Source organism: Rutidosis leptorrhynchoides, chromosome 10 (genome assembly GCF_046630445.1).
Source record: "Rutidosis leptorrhynchoides isolate AG116_Rl617_1_P2 chromosome 10, CSIRO_AGI_Rlap_v1, whole genome shotgun sequence".
NCBI lineage: Eukaryota > Viridiplantae > Streptophyta > Magnoliopsida > Asterales > Asteraceae > Rutidosis > Rutidosis leptorrhynchoides.
In genome coordinates, this window is record NC_092342.1 from 317,334,809 (window position 1) to 317,355,611 (window position 20,803).

At 34.1% G+C, this 20,803-nt stretch overlaps 1 protein-coding gene across 1 annotated transcript; it reads right to left on the reverse strand.

Annotated features, from left to right (window-relative positions):
- Positions 1–12,233: 12,233 nt before the first annotated feature.
- LOC139871985 (coatomer subunit beta'-2-like) lies at positions 12,234–20,803 on the reverse strand. Its single transcript, XM_071859756.1, has 25 exons — positions 20,665–20,803; positions 20,460–20,480; positions 20,300–20,361; positions 20,150–20,204; positions 19,062–19,098; positions 18,637–18,962; positions 18,135–18,266; positions 17,880–18,028; positions 17,456–17,524; positions 17,022–17,172; positions 16,841–16,906; positions 16,387–16,575; positions 16,100–16,240; positions 15,898–15,972; positions 15,637–15,813; positions 15,461–15,552; positions 15,258–15,374; positions 14,934–15,048; positions 14,657–14,728; positions 13,837–14,033; positions 13,411–13,504; positions 13,123–13,229; positions 12,839–12,968; positions 12,604–12,748; positions 12,234–12,428 (listed from the first exon to the last, which is right to left on the reverse strand). The coding sequence occupies exons 1-24, from the start codon at positions 20,665–20,667 to the stop codon at positions 12,605–12,607; spliced, it is 2,721 nt and encodes a 906-aa protein (XP_071715857.1). The 5' UTR covers positions 20,668–20,803; the 3' UTR covers positions 12,234–12,428; position 12,604.

A 20,803-nucleotide genomic window follows, 5' to 3' on the forward strand; every position in this document is an offset into this window, starting at 1 on the left:
TAAAATTAAAATATAAATTATATATATATATATATATATATATATATATATATATATATATATATATATATATATATATATATATACGTTTACATATAGAGAAAGAGAGATTTTAGGATATTTTTACGATCAGAATACGCTGGCTTTTATAGGCATTTTCCTATTTTGGGGCTTCGCTACTCGCGGTCTTTTTCTTCTTCAAACTCCGCAACTCGCGGAGATCGTATTTCCATCTCACTCCATTTTGTCTTTTAATTTGCCGACGGAATTTAATATATAAATATAATATAAATATATAATTTATATAATTAATTATATATTATATTATATTTATATACATAATTAATTTATAACTTTCAGTCCGTTGCGTCGAGCGTTGAGAGTTGACTCTGGTCCCGGTTCCGAATTTTCGAACGTCCTTGCGTACAATTTAATATCTTGTACTTTGCGTTTTGAATCTTGTACTCTTGTAATTTCGAGACGTTTCTTATCAATAATTGGAACCTCTTTGATTGTATTTTGTACTTTTGAGCTTTTTGGTCGTTTGCGTCTTCAATTCGTCGAATCTGCCTTTTGTCTTCACCTTTTATTATTTTAACGAATATCACTTGTAAATAGGACAAGTGCAACTAAAAGCTTGTCTTTCTTGAGGAATAATGCTATGAAATATATGTTCGTTTTTAGCATTATCGCCTCCTTTATTTGAGTAGTAAGGTTAGTGTGAATCATTATATTCATAGCTTTTACTCGAATGGGTTCTCTGTCCTTTCTGCTCAAGGCGTCGGCTACCACATTTGCCTTTCCCGGGTGGTAACGAATCTCAAAGTAGTAATCATTCAACAATTTAATCCACCTGCGCCGCCTCATATTCAGTTGTTTCTGATTAAATATGTGTTGAAGACTTTTGTGGTCGGTATATATAATACTTTTGACCCCATATAAGTAGTGCCTCCAAGTCTTTAATGCAAAAACAACCACGCCTAATTCCAAATCATGCGTCGTATAATTCTGTTCGTGAATCTTCAATTGTCTAGATGCATAAGCAATTACTTTCGTTCGTTGCATTAATACACAACCGAGACCTTGCTTTGAGGCATCACAATATATCACAAAATCATCATTCCCTTCAGGTAATGACAATATAGGTGCCGTAGTTAACTTTTTCTTTAACAATTGAAACGCTTTCTCTTGTTCATCTTTCCATTCAAATTTCTTCCCATTATGCGTTAATGCAGTCAAGGATTTTGCTATTCTGGAAAAGTCTTGGATGAACTTTCTGTAGTAACCAGCTAGTCCTAAAAACTGGCGTATGTGTTTCGGAGTTTTCGGGGTTTCCCACTTTTCAACGGTTTCAATCTTTGCTGGATCCACCTGAATACCTTCTTTGTTCACTATGTGACCGAGGAATTGAACTTCTTCCAACCAAAATGCACACTTTGAAAACTTAGCGTACAGTTTTTCTTTTCTCAGCAACTCTAGCACTTTTCTCAAATGTTCTTCGTGCTCTTGATCATTCTTCGAGTAAATAAGTATGTCATCGATGAAAACAATGACAAACTTGTCAAGATATGGCCCACACACTCGGTTCATGAGGTCTATGAACACAGCTGGTGCGTTAGTCAATCCAAACGGCATAACTATAAACTCGTAATGACCGTAACGCGTCCTAAAAGCAGTCTTTGGAATATCATCCTCCTTCACCCGCATTTGATGATATCCATAACGTAAATTGATCTTCGAATAAACAGACCAGCCTTGTAGTTGATCAAATAAGTCGTCGATTCTCGGTAGTGGGTAGCGGTTCTTGATGGTAAGTTTGTTCAACTCTCGGTAGTCGATACACAACCTGAATGTACCATCTTTCTTCTTGATAAACAAAACAGGAGCTCCCCATAGTGATGTGCTTGGTCGAATGAAACCACGCTCTAAAAGTTCCTGTAACTAACTTTGTAATTCTTTCATTTTGCTGGGTGCGAGTCTATATGGAGCACGAGCTATTGGTGCAGCTCCTGGTACAAGGTCTATTTGAAATTCAACGGATCGATGTGGGGGTAATCCCGGTAATTCTTTCAGAAATACATCGGGAAATTCTTTTGCGACGGGAACATCACTGATGTTCTTTTCTTCAGGTTTAACTTCCTCGATGTGTGCTAGAATGATGTAACAACCTTTTCTTATTAGTTTTTGCGCCTTCAAACTACTAATAAGATTTAATTTCGCGTTGTTCTTTTCTCCGTACACCATTAAAGGTTTTCCTTTTTCACGCATAATGCGAATCGCATTTTTGTAACAAACGACCTCTGCTCTCACCTTTTTCAACCAGTCCATGCCAATTATTACATCAAAACTCCCTAACTCGACTGGTATTAAATCAATTTTAAACGTTTCATTCCCCAGTTTAATTTCTCTCTCCCGACATATATTATCTGCTAAAATTAATTTACCGTTTGCTAATTCGAGTAAAAATTTACTATCCAAAGGCGTCAATGGGCAACTTAATTTAGCACAAAATTCTCTACTCATATAACTTCTATCCGCACCCGAATCAAATAAAACATAAGCAGATTTATCGTCAATAAGAAATGTACCCGTAACAAGCTCCGGGTCTTCCTGTGCTTCTGCCGCATTAATATTGAAAACTCTTCCACGGCCCTGCCCATTAGTATTCCCCTGATTCGGGCAATTTCTAATAATGTGACCCGGTTTTCCACATTTATAACAAACAGCGTTGGTATTACTTGCTCCGACACTATTCGTTTTGGCATTACTTGTTCCAACATTATTTGTTCCTTTAGTTCTGTTAAACTTTGGTCCGTAGACCTCACACTTTGTCACGCTATGACCATTTCTTTTACACCTGTTGCAAAATGTCGTGCAAAACCCCTGATGATTTTCTTCACACCTATGACATGGGTGTTTTTGGTTTTTGTTGCCGTTGTTGTTATTGTGGTTGTTGTTGGGATTGTTATTGTTATTGAAATGGTTGTTGTAGTTGTTGTTGTTGTTGGGATGTTTGTTGTAGTTATTGTTAGGATTGAGGTTATTGTTGCGATTGTTGTTGCGGTTGTTGGGATAGTTGTTGCGATTGTGGTTGTAATTGTTGTTGTTGTTGTACTGGTGACTCTTGTCACCGTTTTCCTCCCACTTCCTCTTGAGTTGTTTCATGTTGGTTTCTTCGGTCGCCTGCTCTTTAATTCTTCCCTCAATCTGATTTATGAGTTTATGAGCCATTCGACTTGCCTTCTGTATAGAAGCGGGCTCGTGTGAACTCACATCTTCTTGAATCCTTACTGGTAACCCTTTTACAAACGCGTCGATCTTCTCTTCTTCATCTTCAAATGCTCCCGGACACAATAGGCACAACTCTATGAATCGTCGTTCATATGTGGTAACGTCGAACCCTTGTGTTCATAACTCTCTAAGTTCTGCCTTGAGTTTATTGACTTCGTTTCTAGGACGGTACTGCTCGTTCATCAATTGCTTGAATGCCGACCACGGTAGTGCGTAAGCAGCATTTTGTCCTACCTGTTCAAGATAGGTGTTCCACCACGTTAACGCAGTACCTGTGAAGGTATGCGTAGCGTACTTAACTTTGTCCTCTTCAGTACACTTACTTATGGCAAACACCGATTCAACTTTCTCGGTCCACCGTTTCAATCCAATTGGTCCTTCGATTCCATCAAATTCCAAAGGTTTGCAGGCAGTGAATTCTTTGTAGGAGCATCCTATACGATTTCTTGCGCCGTTAGCTGCATTGCTAGATTCAGAGTTATTGTTGGTATGTAACGCAGCCTGTACTGCAGCTATGTTTGCAGCAAGAAAGGTACGAAATTCCTCTTCGCTCATATTCATGGTGTGTCGAGTAGTCGGTGCCATTTCCTTCAAAATAGTCAACTGAATCGAGTTAATCATACAGAATATTAAGAGTAGTCAATAGTATTTCGTAGCACAATATGAACTCATTTATAAAAGCTTTTTCTTCATATTAGCGTTTTATAAGTTTAAATTCGGGTACTACCTACCCGTTAAGTTCATACTTAGTAGCTAATATACAATTCAACTACTACAATTCCATATGAAAATCTGATTATAATAATATATCACATATAAATATTCTTCAAACTTACAACATCGCTATATTACATATAACATGAAATATAGTACACTTTGATACATGACAGTTTTGAAGATAAATCTAGTTAATAAGCAAGTTGTTCAGCAAAGGAAATAAAGACACGTAATTCATAAGTCCAGAAACAAGTCATGCATTCTGGTTTTACTAAGACGACTTCCCATCCTTGGTCTTGTGGAAAATGACTGTTATAACCATTGGCTAGACAGCATGTTGTAATGTCGTCAAAAGGACGAGGGTTTTGTAATGTCCAACAGCCCCGTAATAATCTAAAAACCTTGTTTCTCTCCCCAACTACTGAATCCGTCGCTTATGGGAAGGTTTTATTTAAAAGTTGCAATCCGATGTTCTTTTTCTCGCTTTGGTAAGAAGCGAACATCACTAACCCGTAAGCATAACATGCTTCTTTATGTTGCATGTTAGAAGCTCTTTCTAATTCACGAAATCCTATGTTGGGATATGTTGAGTCAAAATAGGTTCTTAACCTGTAGCATAAAATTGCATTTGGGTTCCCCGCATTTAACGCTTTAAAGAAAACACGGAGTAACTTACGGTCTCCCCAATGTGATATACCCTACCTATCAAAGGAAAGCCTTTTATAAACTAAGGCATTTCTGGAAAGTCTTTCAAATGTTTGACAAGTTAATTTCGCCATAACTAAATGTGCTGATGAATTCTGACCGACTCTAGACAAGATTTCCTCAATCATATCCTCTGGTAGGTCTTCTAAAATATTCGGTTGTCTACCCTTAACGTCCATTTTGTTTTTATACTGTAAAATAGACAAGGATTAGATTCGTAAAAGATAATTAACAAACAATACAAGCAATTTTTACATAGAACATAAAAGTACAAGCACACTACAATACATATAATACACAACATGATTACAACCTTCTAATCTGAATCACTAGTTTCTTCTTCTTCGGACTTGGTTCGTTTTCCTAATTTTCTAGGAATATATGGTGTTCCTCTAATACGAGCCGTCGTTTTCCATAATGGTTTAGAAAAACCTGGTGGTTTAGAGGTTCTCGGGTCATTGTTACATTTTAGGAAATACGGATGTTGTTAATACATATAAAGTTCATCGGGGTTGGAATCGGGTTTATCTATTTTTATACCTTTTCCCTTATTATTTTCTTTCGCTTTATTAAATTGGGTCGAGGTAATTTCTATAACATCATCGGAATCCTCATCGGGATCCAATTCATCGGAAAATTAGTAATCTTCCCAATATTTTGCTTCCTCGGCGGAAACACCATTGACCATTATTAACTTTGGTCCGTTGGTTGAGGATTTTCTTTTATTTAATCGATTTACTATAGGTATCAATATTTCTTCCTCCGAAACCTCTTCTTCTTCTGGTTCCTCCTCTTCCGATTCATCCTCTTTTGGTTCCTCTTCTTCCGGTTCCTCCTCTTCTGGTTCCTCCTCTTCCGGTTCCTCTTCGGGAATTTGTGAATCTTCCCAAAATATATTCGACTCTTCATTATTATTAGGTGAATCAATGGGATTTGTACTAGAGGTATACATCTATCACACAATATCAAACACGTTAAGAGATTAATATATCACATAATATTTACATGTTAATAATATATAGTTTCCAACAAAAAAAATGTTAAGCAATCGTTTTTGAAGAAAAACACGGTCGAAGTCCAGACTCACTAATGCATCCTAACAACCTCAGTAAGACACACTAATGCAATTTTCTGGTTCTCTAAGACCAACGCTCGGATACCAACTGAAATGTCCCGTTCATATTAATTATAAATGTTCCATATTAATTGATTTCGTCACGAGGTTTTGACCTCTATATGAGACGTTTTTCAAAGACTGCATTCCTTTTTAAAACAACCATAACCTTTATTTTATCTATAAAGGTTTAAAAAGCATTACGTAGATTATCAAATAATGATAATCTAAAATATACCATTTACACACGACCATTACATAATGGTTTACAATAAGAATATATTACATCAAAAATAAGTTTCTTGAATGCAGTTTTTACATAATATCATACAAGCATGGACTCCAAATCTTGTCCTTATTTTAGTATGCAACAGCGGAAGCTCTTAATAATCACCTGAGAATAAACATGCTTAAAACGCCAACAAAAATGTTGGTGAGTTATATGTTTAGCCTATATATTATCAAATCATAATAATAGACCACAAGATTTCATATTTCAATATACATCCCATACATAGAGATAAAAATCATTCATATGGTGAACACCTGGTAACCGACATTAACAAGATGCATATAAGAATATCCCCTATCATTCCGGGAAATCCTTCGGACATGATAAAAACGAATTCGAAGTACTAAAGCATCCGGTACTTTGCATGGGGTTCGTTAGGCCCAATAGATCTATCTTTAGGATTCACGTCAATTAGTAGATCGGTTTACTAATTCTTAGGCTACCAAGCAAAAGGGGCATATTCGGCTTCGATCATTCACCCATATAATGTAGTTTCATTTACTTGTGTCTATTTCCTAAAACATTTATAAAACTGCATGTATTCTCATCCCAAAATATTAGATTTTAAAAGTGGGACTATAACTCACTTTCACAGATTTTTACTTCGTCGGGAAGTAAGACTTGGCCATTGGTCGATTCACGAACCTATAACAAATATGTACATATATATCAAAGTATGTTCAAAATATATTTACAACATTTTTAATACGTTTTACTGTTTTAAGTTTATTAAGTCAGCTGTCCTTGTTAGTAACCTAAAACTAGTTGTCCATAATTAGATGTACAGAAATAAATCGATATATATTATCTTGAATCAATCCACGACCCAGTGTATACACGTCTCAGGCTAGATCACAACTCAAACTATATATATTTTTGGAATCAACCTCAACCCTGTATAGCTAACTCCAACATTACTGCATATAGAGTGTCTATGGTTGTTCCAAATAATATATATAGGTGGGTCGATATGATATGTCAAAACATTTGCATACGTGTCTATGGTATCCCAAGATTACATAATATATTAGAATACATGTATAATACAATATAAGTTAGCTAGGATATAATTAATATAGATTTGTTACCAATTTTCACGTAGCTACAACAAGCAAAAATAACCAATCTTGTTTTACCCATAACTTCTTCGTTTTAAATCCGTTTTGAGTGAATCTAATTGCTATGGTTTCATATTGAACTTAAGTTTATGAATCTATACAAAAAAAGTATAAGTTTATAGTCAGAATTACAGGTTACAAGTTGTTTTTGTAAAGGTAGTCATTTCAGTCGAAAGAACGACGCCTAGATGACCATTTTGGAAAACATACTTCCACTTTGAGTTTAACCATGATTTCTGGATATAGTTTCATGTTTATAAGAAAAATCATTTTCCCAGAATAACAACTTTTAAATCAAAGTTTATCATAGTTTTTAATTAACTAACCCAAAACAGCCCGCGGTGTTACTACAACGACGTATATCCGGTTTTACGGTGTTTTTCGTTTTTTCCGGTTTTAAATCATTAAGTTAGCATATCATATAGATATAGAACATGTGTTTAATTGATTTTAAAAATCAAGTTAGAAGGATTAACTTTTGTTTGCAACAAGTTTAGAATTAACTAAACTATGTTCTAGTGATTTCAAGTTTAAACCTTCGAATAAGGTAGTTTTATATATATGAATCGAATGATGTTATGAACATCATTACTACCTCAGGTTTTGTGAATAAACCTACTGGAAATTAGAAAAATAGATCTAGCTTCAAAGGATCCTTGGATGGCTTGAAAGTTCTTGAAGCAGAATCATGACACGAAAATAAGTTCAAGTAAGATTTCCACTCGAAATAAAATTGTTATAGTTATAGAAATTGAATCAAAGTTTGAATATGAGTATTACCTTGTATTAGAAAGATATATTACTGTAAATAAGAAAGATTTCTTGAAGTTGGATGATCACTTTACAAGATTGGAAGTAAGCTAGCAAACTTGGAAGTAATCTTGATTTTATGAAACTAGAACTTATAGAATTTATGAAGAACACTTAGAACTTGAAGATAGAACTTGAGAGAGATCACTTAGATGAAGAAAATTGAAGAATGAAAGTGTTTGTAGGTGTTTTTGGTCATTGGTATATGGATTAGATATAAAGGATGTGTAATTTTGTTTTCATGTAAATAAGTCATGAATGATTACTCATATTTTTGTAATTTTATGAGATATTTCATGCTAGTTGCCAAATGATGGTTCCCACATGTGTTAGGTGACTCACATGGGCTTCTAAGAGCTGATCATTGGAGTGTATATACCAATATTACATACATCTAAAAGCTGTGTATTGTACGAGTACGAATACGGGTGCATACGAGTAGAATTGTTGATGAAACTGAACGAGGATGTAATTGTAAGCACTTTTGTTAAGTAGAAGTATTTTGATAAGCGTCTTGAAGTCTTTAAAAAGTGTATGAATACATATTAAAACACTACATGTATATACATTTTAACTGAGTCGTTAAGTCATCGTTAGTCGTTACATGTAAATGTTGATTTGAAACCTTTAAGTTAACGGTCTTGTTAAATGTTGTTAACCTAATGTTTATTATATCTAATGAGATGTTAAATTATTATATTATCATGATATTATGATATATTAATATATCTTAATATGATAAATATACATTTAAATGTCGTTACAACGATAATCGTTACATATATGTCTCGTTTCGAAATCCTTAAGTTAGTAGTCTTGTTTTTACATATGTAGTTCATTGTTAATATACATAATGACATGTTTACTTATCATTTATCATGATTAAACATAGTGTAACAATATCTTAATATGATTCATATTAAATGTTTTGTAACTAAATCAGGAATGGGTTTAAACAGGGTTTCTAGGTTTACTTTGGGAACAGAGGCCCTCTTATCTTTAAAAGCAGACTGGAAGCACGCTTCCCTTATATTTTGCATAAACCTCCAAATTCAAATTTGAATTGCTTGCCTTATCTTTACCCAATGACTCGAAAATAGGCTTTGAACAGCTAGCAGGCGTATCTTTTTTTTTTTGAAAATATAGGAACGAGCCCACCCTTAGCCGATACCGGTGTAGAAAGTTGCTTTTCCGGTGTTACTTCTTTCTCCGGTGCCGGATTTGTATCTGTAAGATTTTCCTCAACATTATCACAGCCTTGAGACATTTTATGAATCCTTCTGTTGACCCCATTAATAAAGTTACCAGTATCTGCTTCACCAATATGATCTAAAGGAACAAAATCTCCTTCTACATCATGAACCCAAACTTGAACGACTTCTTTGTTCACCAATTCTGTCTTAACCATAAAGTCGACCGGTTTCACATCAAAGACTTCCATGAAAACACATAAAGACTCTGCTTGAAATAGATTGTAAGATGCCTTAGAATAATACAAAACATTACCAATATCCTTTACAACAGCCATAACATTATCCATATATGCATACTCAACAGGTATACCTTTGATTTCGACCCAATTAAACCTCGAATACTTCCCCAAATTATCGATCATAGGACATATTTTAAGGAAATTAGGATTATTATCCCCATGAACAACCTCATGACAAGCATTGTGAAAACTCTTTTGATTTGCACACCTGACTAAGCAAGCATATTTACCCCATAAAGAACACATGTCAATCTTGACCCTTCGCCTAATTAACCACTCTGCCAATTTAGTGGTAGAAAACTCTTCCTTATCAACAATCATAATCGTTCTGTCCATTCCGTCTTTAATGTCTTTATTTAGTTGAAACACCACTCGATTGCCCATCCATTCCTCCTTTGATCTCTGAGAAGGAACCTTTGTCGATTTAAAAGAGTCACGAAAAGGCGACTTGTTATCATTTTGCCACGCGGGTCCTTTGTCGAATTTGGCGGATCCAACCCTAATTCTGTTACCCAAAAGAAATTTTTCATTCAAATAATGTACTGCCTTAGCCGCCTGTTCATTGTTAGCAAACTTAATAAAGGCATAATTGCGTCCCATCCTCCACGCTATGTTTTGTATCCACCCAAAACGCCTAAAAGCGTTGCTAATCACCATAGGATTTGTATTCCTGCTAAGATTACCCAGATACACTGAAGTGATAGGAGGCATATTCTTTGAATCATTCGAATTTTGTTTTTGTTCATTATGGATTGGGTTTGAGTCAGACCCTTTGTTAGTTTTGACGATATGGAGTATACAAAGTTTTTAATAATATTATGGTCCAAAACGTTGCTCGTTGACATTCTGTCACTCATAGTCTCATAGATGATGTTTCGAACGACGTTTCTCAAGGATACTGAGTTGTTAAAATTTGTTTTTTTCTTCTTGTTTTCTAATCGTGAAAAACTGTATTTCTGATCTAGTTCTAACCAATAGAGAGTCACTACGTGAGTTTACTTAAATGTGTCCGATTTATTAAAGAAATAACGTTTCATCTATCAATTAAAGTATTTTGATGTCGCGGAGTTCTTACAGTTAAACGTTATAAAAAGAAATTTAAAAACAAAACAAAGAACGCATAAAGTTTAAAGTGTGATTATATTATTATATTATATTTATATTATAATATAAAAGATTATATTAAATATTAAATGGATTTCAAACATATTATCGTATAACATTAAGTTCATCATAGTGACTTGTATAGGTAGAATTTCACATAGAAAATATTTGTCACGGTAATAAGTTGGTTTCATTTAGCGTAAGGCGTCGCCTTTGTATAGGATTTGAGTTCAACTCGAAATGGCTCCACAATTTTTTAAAATATTTTACTTAAACAACTCCATTTAGTTAAATAATTAGGCTTTGATTACTACAACAAAATTTTTCCATTATACTTGTTGTTATGGGACCACAATGATGACAATTGTTGATCCATTAGACTAGTTGGTGTCAGGCCACAATGATGTCAATTGTTGAGCCACAACACCCCCTTTACATCCGTTGTCAATGTCATCGTTGTGGTTGTTATGGGACGGATCACGAAAATGACAACGGGAATGGAGTAATCTGATTGGCCAGTTATTTTTCTATTTCTTTATTAACCAATATCAATTACTGTATATTTTACTACATCACCCACAACACAACACCCCCTTCATTCCACAACAATGTCACGTCAGCATAAATCACTCCCACAACGCCACAACGCCGTAACAAAAGGTCTTAGAACCAATATGACACTAAGGTACAGTTGCAGAGCTTGAGTAAAAATAAAACTCGAAAACAAGTTTAATAATACAAGATCGGTTTGATATTAACCCATAATTCACACAATATAACTTTGACCATAAGTCTATAATGGGTATGTTTGTAAAATTAGTTGGTAGATAATAGCTGGTAATTGAAAACTGGTAGTTGTTAACTTTTTAATTGTGTGTAAGTATTTGGACTTTGGTAGAGTATAAAAATAGTAAAAGACAAAAAAAAAAAAAAAAATTAGAAACTTTTTCTCAAACTAGTAGCTTCTAACTTTTAGTTTTTTCTGTCGTTTAAAAGTTTTAAACTCTTTAAACCAAATGCTTTTTATTTTCATAAAAGTTAGAAGTTCCAAAAACCCCTTACCAAACATACCCAATATGATCGAAAAACTTTGATAACTATACCTTTAGTATATGTTTAATTCTTGAAACTAAGCCGATGTTTGTGTTTTAATATGTTTTTGTTTAAATATCTGAAGACCATGTCTCTTGAAAAAAAAAATGTTGCCTTAAGGTATGCATGCTATTAAGGTGTGTATGTTGGATATATTAAAAAACCGAACGTTTTTATGTCTGCAAAATAACTTAATTCTGTCAACAGCACTTAAAAACATATTTCCAAACCTGTGAGATTGGAGACATAATAAGACACTGTTTTATCTTATATCTTCAGAAAAACAAACAATCTGCATTATAAACATCTGCAAACGTTGAAATATAAGACATTGAAAAACAAACACACGATGAACTTCACCTTGACAAGAGCAGAACATTATTACTTTGTGTTTAACTCGTACATTCTAAAGACAAAGCCAGGAAGAAAACAGAAAACGCCATTATAATTTATAATGAGATGAAAAAGAAAACTATATGATCATTATCACCCATCACCCAAACCTATAATAATAAGAAGCAAAATATCTCTCTAAATCACAATAAAAATTGCCCGAAGAAAAATATTCATAAAACATCTAGTGAGTAACTAACTATATCACTCACTACTAAACTCAAGTCTGTATCATATGTTGCCAATCAGAAACTCGATGTGCTACAAAATTACACCCATGTTCATATCAGACCGTTGATCCTGCATTATGAACATGATCACTGTATTAGATATGGTTATGAAAATGACTCAAAATAATAACGTTTTTTTTTTTTTTTTTGAAAAAGCGACGTAAGAGGTTTTGAGTTTTTTTTTTTTTTTTTTTATAGGGACCACCGAATGTCGATGCTAAAGTATTTTCAAGCAATAAGGATACCTCACACTTGGTCAGCTTCATCACCATTAACTAGTACAGCACCATCAGTAGAATCATTATCCATTGCAACAACTTCATTTTGAACCTCCTCTTCTTCACCATCAACAAATTCTTCCTCATTTTCATTATGTTCCTCATCCTGCGCCTAAAAGCATATAAATATATATGTATCAGACGTACCAATTCAATGAATTAATGAACTTTTATTTATGAAAAAAATAATACAAAATTGTACCTCGTGATCCAACTTTCCATTTTCCAGTGGTTCCTCGACATCCAATTGCATGTTTTTGAAAGTCTCCACTAGATTGATATGTGGTCTGTCAACATAGTTCACATACTCTACGGCTGGCGGATAACTACCCCTACACAACAGTTGACGTTAATTATTGTCAAAATGGCATCCAATTCTTGAACATTGTACGAGAAACCTAAAATATGCTTCTAAAACAAAGCTAGATTCTGTTACTCAGACAAGACCATATTAACTAAGATAAAATAAAAATAAAAAAATGGAACCTAGTCTCTGCAGCCTTCGCTTCAACCTCAAGAGCAACTTGCCAATCCTCAAACATATTTGGGTACTCTTCAGGATCTGCTAAAGATTCAGCGGCTTTAACGTTCACCTGCACACGCATTGTGTCAAATCACTCACACCTTAAATTCATTATCATCGTTATTATATATACAAAGACTGTTGTAAAATTATCCTAACCAGAGTGAATTTACAGTAATAAATAACAAGCAACAGAACTAATAAAGAAAACATTTAATTTAAATTTAAATACTACAAATTACAAAACTAACCTTGTTAAGGTCTTTTCTCCAAAGGGCGACTATCTCAGAAACCTTGCTGGGAAGATAAGACCGTGCCATTAGAGCAGCTTCAGGTATTCGATTGCTGCAGGGAAAGTGTAACCAATGAGAATTTTTTTTTTACGAATAGAGATGGTAATTTCAACCGATTTACTTATAAACAGGACGATTTGAGCTCTTCTTAACCTCAAACGATTCAAATACAACATCTGAAGAGGGACTGTGTCAAACTTATAGAAAGTCGCCCAAAATGCGCCCAGGACCGTTACGACTTGTGAAAAAATGACCCGGTTTAACTCAAACTCGTTTTGACCCTAGACCAGTTACCCAAATACACGTCTGGCCACAATCTAGCCACCACTATATATAAGGAAGACTTCGTATGGATGTTGAAAATAATAACGAAATGTTAGTAACCTGTCAACGAGCAGCTGCAAGCAGTCTTCCAATTTACCCAACATAAAGAGACAAGCAAATGCCACATTGTTTTTCCCATTCTCTTTAGCACGAGATGCAAGCTTTGCTATCTCTTCTGCATCTCCTAATGAAGAATAAAGAAGCAACAAACCACTCAAATCATTTGCATGCTTCAAACAGTCCTCTGCCATGTCCAACTGCAACGAGCCATACGTTAATTATGATTACATACAATGTACGTACAAAAAAAGAGCCATGATGAAATTCAGTAGTGGCACAAGCCCACCATACAAATACATATCTAACTAACCTATAGTAAAAATATTGGAAGCTAGTATGAATAGTGTCACCTTTCACTATGCTACTCCTGTATCCATTTTCCTTTTCTAACTTACTTTAATTTTATTGCTTGGTTGCTTTACATCTTTAAATTTATTAGTTTATAGTTTCTAAATATAATTTATTTATTGGAAGTATTCGGGCTGAAGAAAGGCAATCAACTTCTTGCAGTTTTTAAACCTTCCAGGATGAACAAAGTTAAGGTAAAAGGGAGGCTCCATAACTTTTACAGTAGCAGCAGCTGATTAATAGTTGATTGAATCATAAATTATAATTACTTAGAGAAATTGATCAAATTTAGAACTCTGAATTCAAACGACACTGTATATTAATAGTGTTCATCTTGGCCAACAAAAATGATTCAATCACAAAGAGCTTATAAGTGCTATAATTTAAGGTGTGTCCTCAGTGTTTTTTTTTTTTTTTTTTTTTTTTTTTTAAATGAGAAAAAGTTATATTCGACTGACTGAGTAAGGAGTACCATTCCAGCAGACATGGCCAATTCACCCAATTGCTTCCATTTTGACTCGCTCTCTGATACCAATGCAATATCCTGTATACATTAAGATTATATTGTCAGTGCAATAATATAACTTTCAAAGTCAGATTTTAGAAAGTAAATATTTAGAATGAAAGTTCTGTTTTTTGCCAAATAATGTTTCGGCTTAACCCAACCCAAAGTCCCAGACAAACGTGAAAAATCAACCATTTTGACCTGAACCACTTCAGACCCATTACCATGACACCTCTATATATACCTTTGCAATCTCGAGTCTACCAAGTTGAATGGCTAACTCAAATTTATAGTCGGCATCTGTTGCAACTTCCAAGGCTTCTTCAACCATACCACGTGACTCCAAAAAACGAGCAACACTATTAAAACAATCATATATGCAGTTAAGATATAGACAATAGATCATAGATATGCTTATGAACTCAGAACATTATCAATGACCAAACAAGAAGATGATTGTAGCTCATATGAACTATAAGCTCCCGCACTAAGGGCAAAGGTGCAAACAAACTAACACATATAAACCTAGAGTATTCGCATTGTAAGGATGAAGTTACTAAAAATATACCTATTATGATGCTCCTTTGGAATTGACGGTAAGACTCCATTAGCTCGTTCTATGTCTCCACGCATTACAAGGGTCTTATACTCGATTAAAGTAAGAAGCAAAGTGTATCCAATGACACTAAAGTTGTAACAATTCAAGATAAGGATTAGCAACGGTGTTCATAACGTCTATTGTTTAAAGCTGACACTTTAAGATATACTCACTTGAATTCTTTGTCAATGAGATAAACTCTGCTCTGATTAGCAAGATATCCTAAAAGATACATGGGTCGATCCAAATGAAACATTGTGGTTACCTGAAAAATAAATCCATACCTATTACTTATATATAACGTTAGACAACATACAATACTTATAAAGTTACTATCAACAAATTATACCTCGCCACCAACACAGTAGTTAAGTCGCCATGAAGTATTGGTGTATATGAAACAGTCTCCGACCCATAATCCAGTTCTAACTCTTTCACTAATTTCATAAAGAAGTTCAAACGAGTCTTCAACACCTTGCTCATCTACGGGCCTACCACTATCCAAATGTGCTGAAACTACATCACGCTGCGACACGAACACATCATATTAATCACTTTTTCACAAAAAATAAACAGAGTTTAGGTAATAATATGTAGATATGGATCTTACGTTGTATTTTAGTACATAGAAGGATGAATCGCTGGAAATTGCCACCAAATCACCACTATCTGCCCAGTATAGATTCTAGAAATGAAAATGAAAAGAGAGTAATTTAGTTGCTTCATTCACTTATGCAGAAATATAAAGAAAAAAGGTGATACATCGAAATAAAAGCAAACGAAGATGCAGTAAGCCAGTAATGGATTATTACTTTGACATTAACATCAATCCGTTGAATTAATCTACACTCAGCCCAATCATAAAAGCATATAAAATCGTTTGAGCACATTGCTAGCAGAGATCCTCCGTATATGTGCTCCGCTGAAAAGGTAGGCCGGATACTCTTCTTTTCCTGATTAACAAAACCATCCAAGCCAAAATCAATAATTAAAGTTTCAACCCGCATGATTAAATATTTGAAAATGGTATAAAATCCCTGAAGATAATAGTACAAATTTGCTCTTGATTAGATTATTAGGCAGAGAAAAGTGCACAAACCTGAAAGGATTTATTAAAGATCTTGACTTTAGTTGTGCTCTCCCTAACAGCACATTCACCATCTGTGGACCAAACAAACTCCAATGCAGACCCAAATGATCTATTTCTCCATGCTAAAGCTGTGTATATGATGTATTCACCATCACCACATACAACCACAAACCTTCCATTTGGGTTGTGCTTCAAGCTCTAAACAAAGAAAAATCCAATATTGTAAAAAACTAATATTTATGTTGTCGCCACATCTCATATTAGATGCAGCATTTGAAGTTTGACAAGTTCTTTAAGAGAACAACTCTTCCACTGGTACAACTACAAAGAATAGTTTTTCATACAATCATACTGATTCAAGTGGTGTAATTCACTGTTTGTTTAATGTATCGCCTTCTTTAGTTTAGAATCTTAAACTTGAGATAAGGCAATATGCCAATATGAAAAAGCAATCACAACTTACTTGTGGATACATATCACAGGTTCCAAGCTCTTTGACTGCTAAAGGCAACCTCTCACCATCAGAAACCTGGGAGTCAGAGAGATCTAAAAAGTCAGCTTTCAATGATAATTATAACCAAAAAAAAAAAAAAAAAACATTTGATTTTGACAATCATATTGTTGTAGGAGGACCAAATGCAAACCTCATGATCAGCTCCCACACTCTTGATATTAACGGTCTGAATCTCATTATTTTTAGACCATATAATTTTCCCACTATTATCCATACTCGCTACAGGCTCCTCCCGACCAATTTTCACCATTATTGTCCCTTCATCATATCCAATAGCCATACTGTAAAGTAGATCAAACTATTGCAAATGAGTTGATTCAAAATGAGGGTACACATAATCTCAAGATAAAGCATCAACACTGTTAAATATCTTAAAAACCTTTTACTACAAATAATTACCAAACACAAAGTAAAGATATAAGTCATGAACGAAGCTTCTTCACATAAACAATAAAGGAACCAGAAAACACTTTGAACAAGAGAACGACAAGAAACCTTAACGTTTTAAATGCAATAACACAAATGCTAAAAACAAGCTCGATATACAGTTTGAAAATAACTCACCGACGTGAACCTTTCATGTATCCGATAGCCCAGACCCTTTCAAGTCCATAATTCAAAGTGTTCTCCAATCTGCACCGAAAAAAATGAGAAAAGGTGAGGAACATTGAAACTGCCTAAAAGTGAAACTTTCAGTTACAACTGCAACTCATATAGTTAGTTCTACGTTCTACTTGCTGAATTAACAGTACAGATACAACTAACAGTATGGATGTCGAATTATGAGCATTGTTTCAGTAATAAAATTATGTGGTGCAGAAGCTAGGTGACTAAAAAGCACGTAATGACACATGGAAAATGTACAAAATTATAGAAAATTCTTGGTATCTAGTAGTGGGACTACAAATAGCCTGAAAAATGCTTCAAAGTTCAACCACTAATGACTAACATAAACAAATACAGTATTTAATCATAACAAATAACCTACCTGTACGTGGTCGAGTGCCATATTCGTACAGTACCATCCTCGGAACCTGTAATAATTATTGGAAGCTCTGGATGAAAGCATACAGCAGTTACATTGTGTGTGTGACCTTCTAAAGTCTGAACACAAGATTTGGTTTGATAATCCCACACCTGTTATGAAAGTTTTTTTAACAGACACAGCAGTCATACATATAGGTACTATATGGTAACACAACACTAAAATTTAGAAAACATAATAATGACTGTAACCACAAACCTTAGCAGTGTGATCATCCGATCCAGTAATTAGATAAGGTTTGTCACCACCCGTGAAATAATCCACACAATTCACTCCTTTAAGATGGGCATCGAGTGTGAAGTTAGGATCAGGTGAGCCAAGATTCCAAATCTAGAATAAGACATATGCAGAAACATAAACATCTTTAGTATATGTTAGCCTGATAATACCCGTTTGTTTTTTTTCTTATATAGTCATGTTGTCTGCATTTATATAAGATAATAAGTGATAGATAAATGATGATTATTTGTTTTATGTGCTCAATAACCGTCTGAATAATTGATATTACCAACTCTATGTAGGATAGTTATAAAAGCATTTACTAAAAAACTTTTAAAAAGTGGTGACTAAAAAGTAATTTCACACTTATTTGATTTTTTTGTATTAAGACGCGTCTTATTTAATATTGAACTAGTTAAAAACAAACACCCTTTATTACTCTCAATATTAAGTTTCATTCTATTAAGCTCATCAGAATTACCTTTATAGTACGATCAAGTGAAGCACTTGCAAAAGTATTAGTATCTTTAGGGTTGATTGTCACTTGCATCACATAATGAGAATGACCCTCAAAAATTTGAGTACAAAACCAGCTCTTCTCCCAATCCCAAAGCTTTATAAGCATGTCGTCAGATGATGACAATACATATGGGAGGGTAGGGTGGACAGTCACACATCGAATATAATCTGTATGTGCCTCGAACACTTTGACTTTATCCATTGTATTGTAATTGTAAACCCGGATAAACATGTCATCTGCACCAGCCACAACCCACTGCTTGCGTGCTATGAATTTTGCTGATCTGACTGCAAATAAATTATGTAATCATCAAATCAGAACAGAGGTTCATATGAGTCCAACCATGCATCCGAACACACAAAAGAAAACAGATGTATCTCACGAACCTGGCAACTCAGTAACTTCAAAGGACTTTGCCATAGTCTACATTAATAAAGACTATATCAGATGTGCATCAAATAATCAATAAAAATTACTAAAAGAAGGAAAGAGCAGTGAGAAAAAGCAAATGGTTGTACAACACAGCTTTATTCAATATATGTCTTTTACTAATTTGAGGTTTCCTTATGCTGACTTCACCATGAATCCCTGTAACTTAAAGAAATTTAGATTTGTGTAGGATGCAGATTATGATATTTGTTCTCAGGAGCTTGTTGATGTTGGAATGAAACAATTAAAGGCTACTCTACTTCATAGTTTCAAATTAATGAGAATAAAACTGTCCTACATCAAACATCTTCCTACATACATGTTTACCCATCCTCTATCAGTATCATGGTGCAAACTTCAATTTCCATATTATTTGGTTTAAGTTCGCATAGCCGCATAGGCCTATGAAAAAGAACACTATATACCGTGAATTCAAAAGTCCAAAGCCAACTATACACAGTTCAATCATCAGTCAAACAAATAGTCATAAGCATATGAAATTATGAACTCAGATCAGTCACCATTCACCATTCACCATTCACATTACTCCATAAGATAAATTAGCATACAGTAGGCTTTTAAGCATCTGTTATTTCTCAATTCCCATATTCTTTTATAAATTACTAGTTTGTTAACATCAAAAGGCAAACTTCCGAGTGGCCCACGAATTTAAGACAGAGGATAAAAAAAATAAAAAGAATTAAAATGATACTGAATATAATTGATTTTACAGCATATATTGGTAAATTGTGAGCGTCATTTTCCAAACACTTATGTTAGCTAGATAACACTATAAATCTACAAGTAGCGTAGTTTTGTAACCAGCGAAGTTAACAATCCCAACAAGTTAAATAATTCAGAGTATATATTTCCACTGTAGATCTAAATCTCAACAGCTCGAAATCTTACAAAAGGCTGTGAACTTAGCTCCATAGATCATGGCTGGAAAAATCATTCTAATTTACATAAATACAAAAGTCTACACCTTGAAATACATATACCTTAAGCGTTCAAGTATTTTAATTAATTTACAAACGTTTTATACCTGTGATTGATAGTCCCATATACACACTGTCCCTGAATACAAACTTGCAAGGATCCTGCAAAATGACACAAGTACACATACTCATATCCATCAATAGCTACACAAATAACTGTATACATGCACACAGACAAAATTAATATTCATCATTACCATGGTTCAGTTGGATGCAGGTCCACAGATTTCACTCTTTCTGATCTTTGAGCAAGCTTCCTCTGCCAAAAATAAAATAAATGATTAAATCAACATCATCAACATCAAACAAATTTCATACAGCATATATATGAAATCAAATTAACGTAACTAACAGTACCTTGATATCAAGTCTGAGAGGCTGTTTAACACAAAAAAACAAAATTAAGCGATTTCAGTTAGTAAACAATCAAATCGCTAATCAAAATTAGTAGTGTAATTGAAATATGAACAATCGTTAATGATCAAATGAGATGCCATCGTAGATTTAAAAACCGGATCTTACTAAATGGACAATGAGATTCAAGTAGAAATTGAAAGCTCACCATTGTATGATATTATGATTATGCCTTGAAATTCAGAGGAATCGAGTGAGAGATCGAAATTATTATGAATGAAGAATTTAGGTTAAAAACTTGAGTGATGCACCCCTATGTGATTTCCTGATTCGTGGGCGAGACAGGG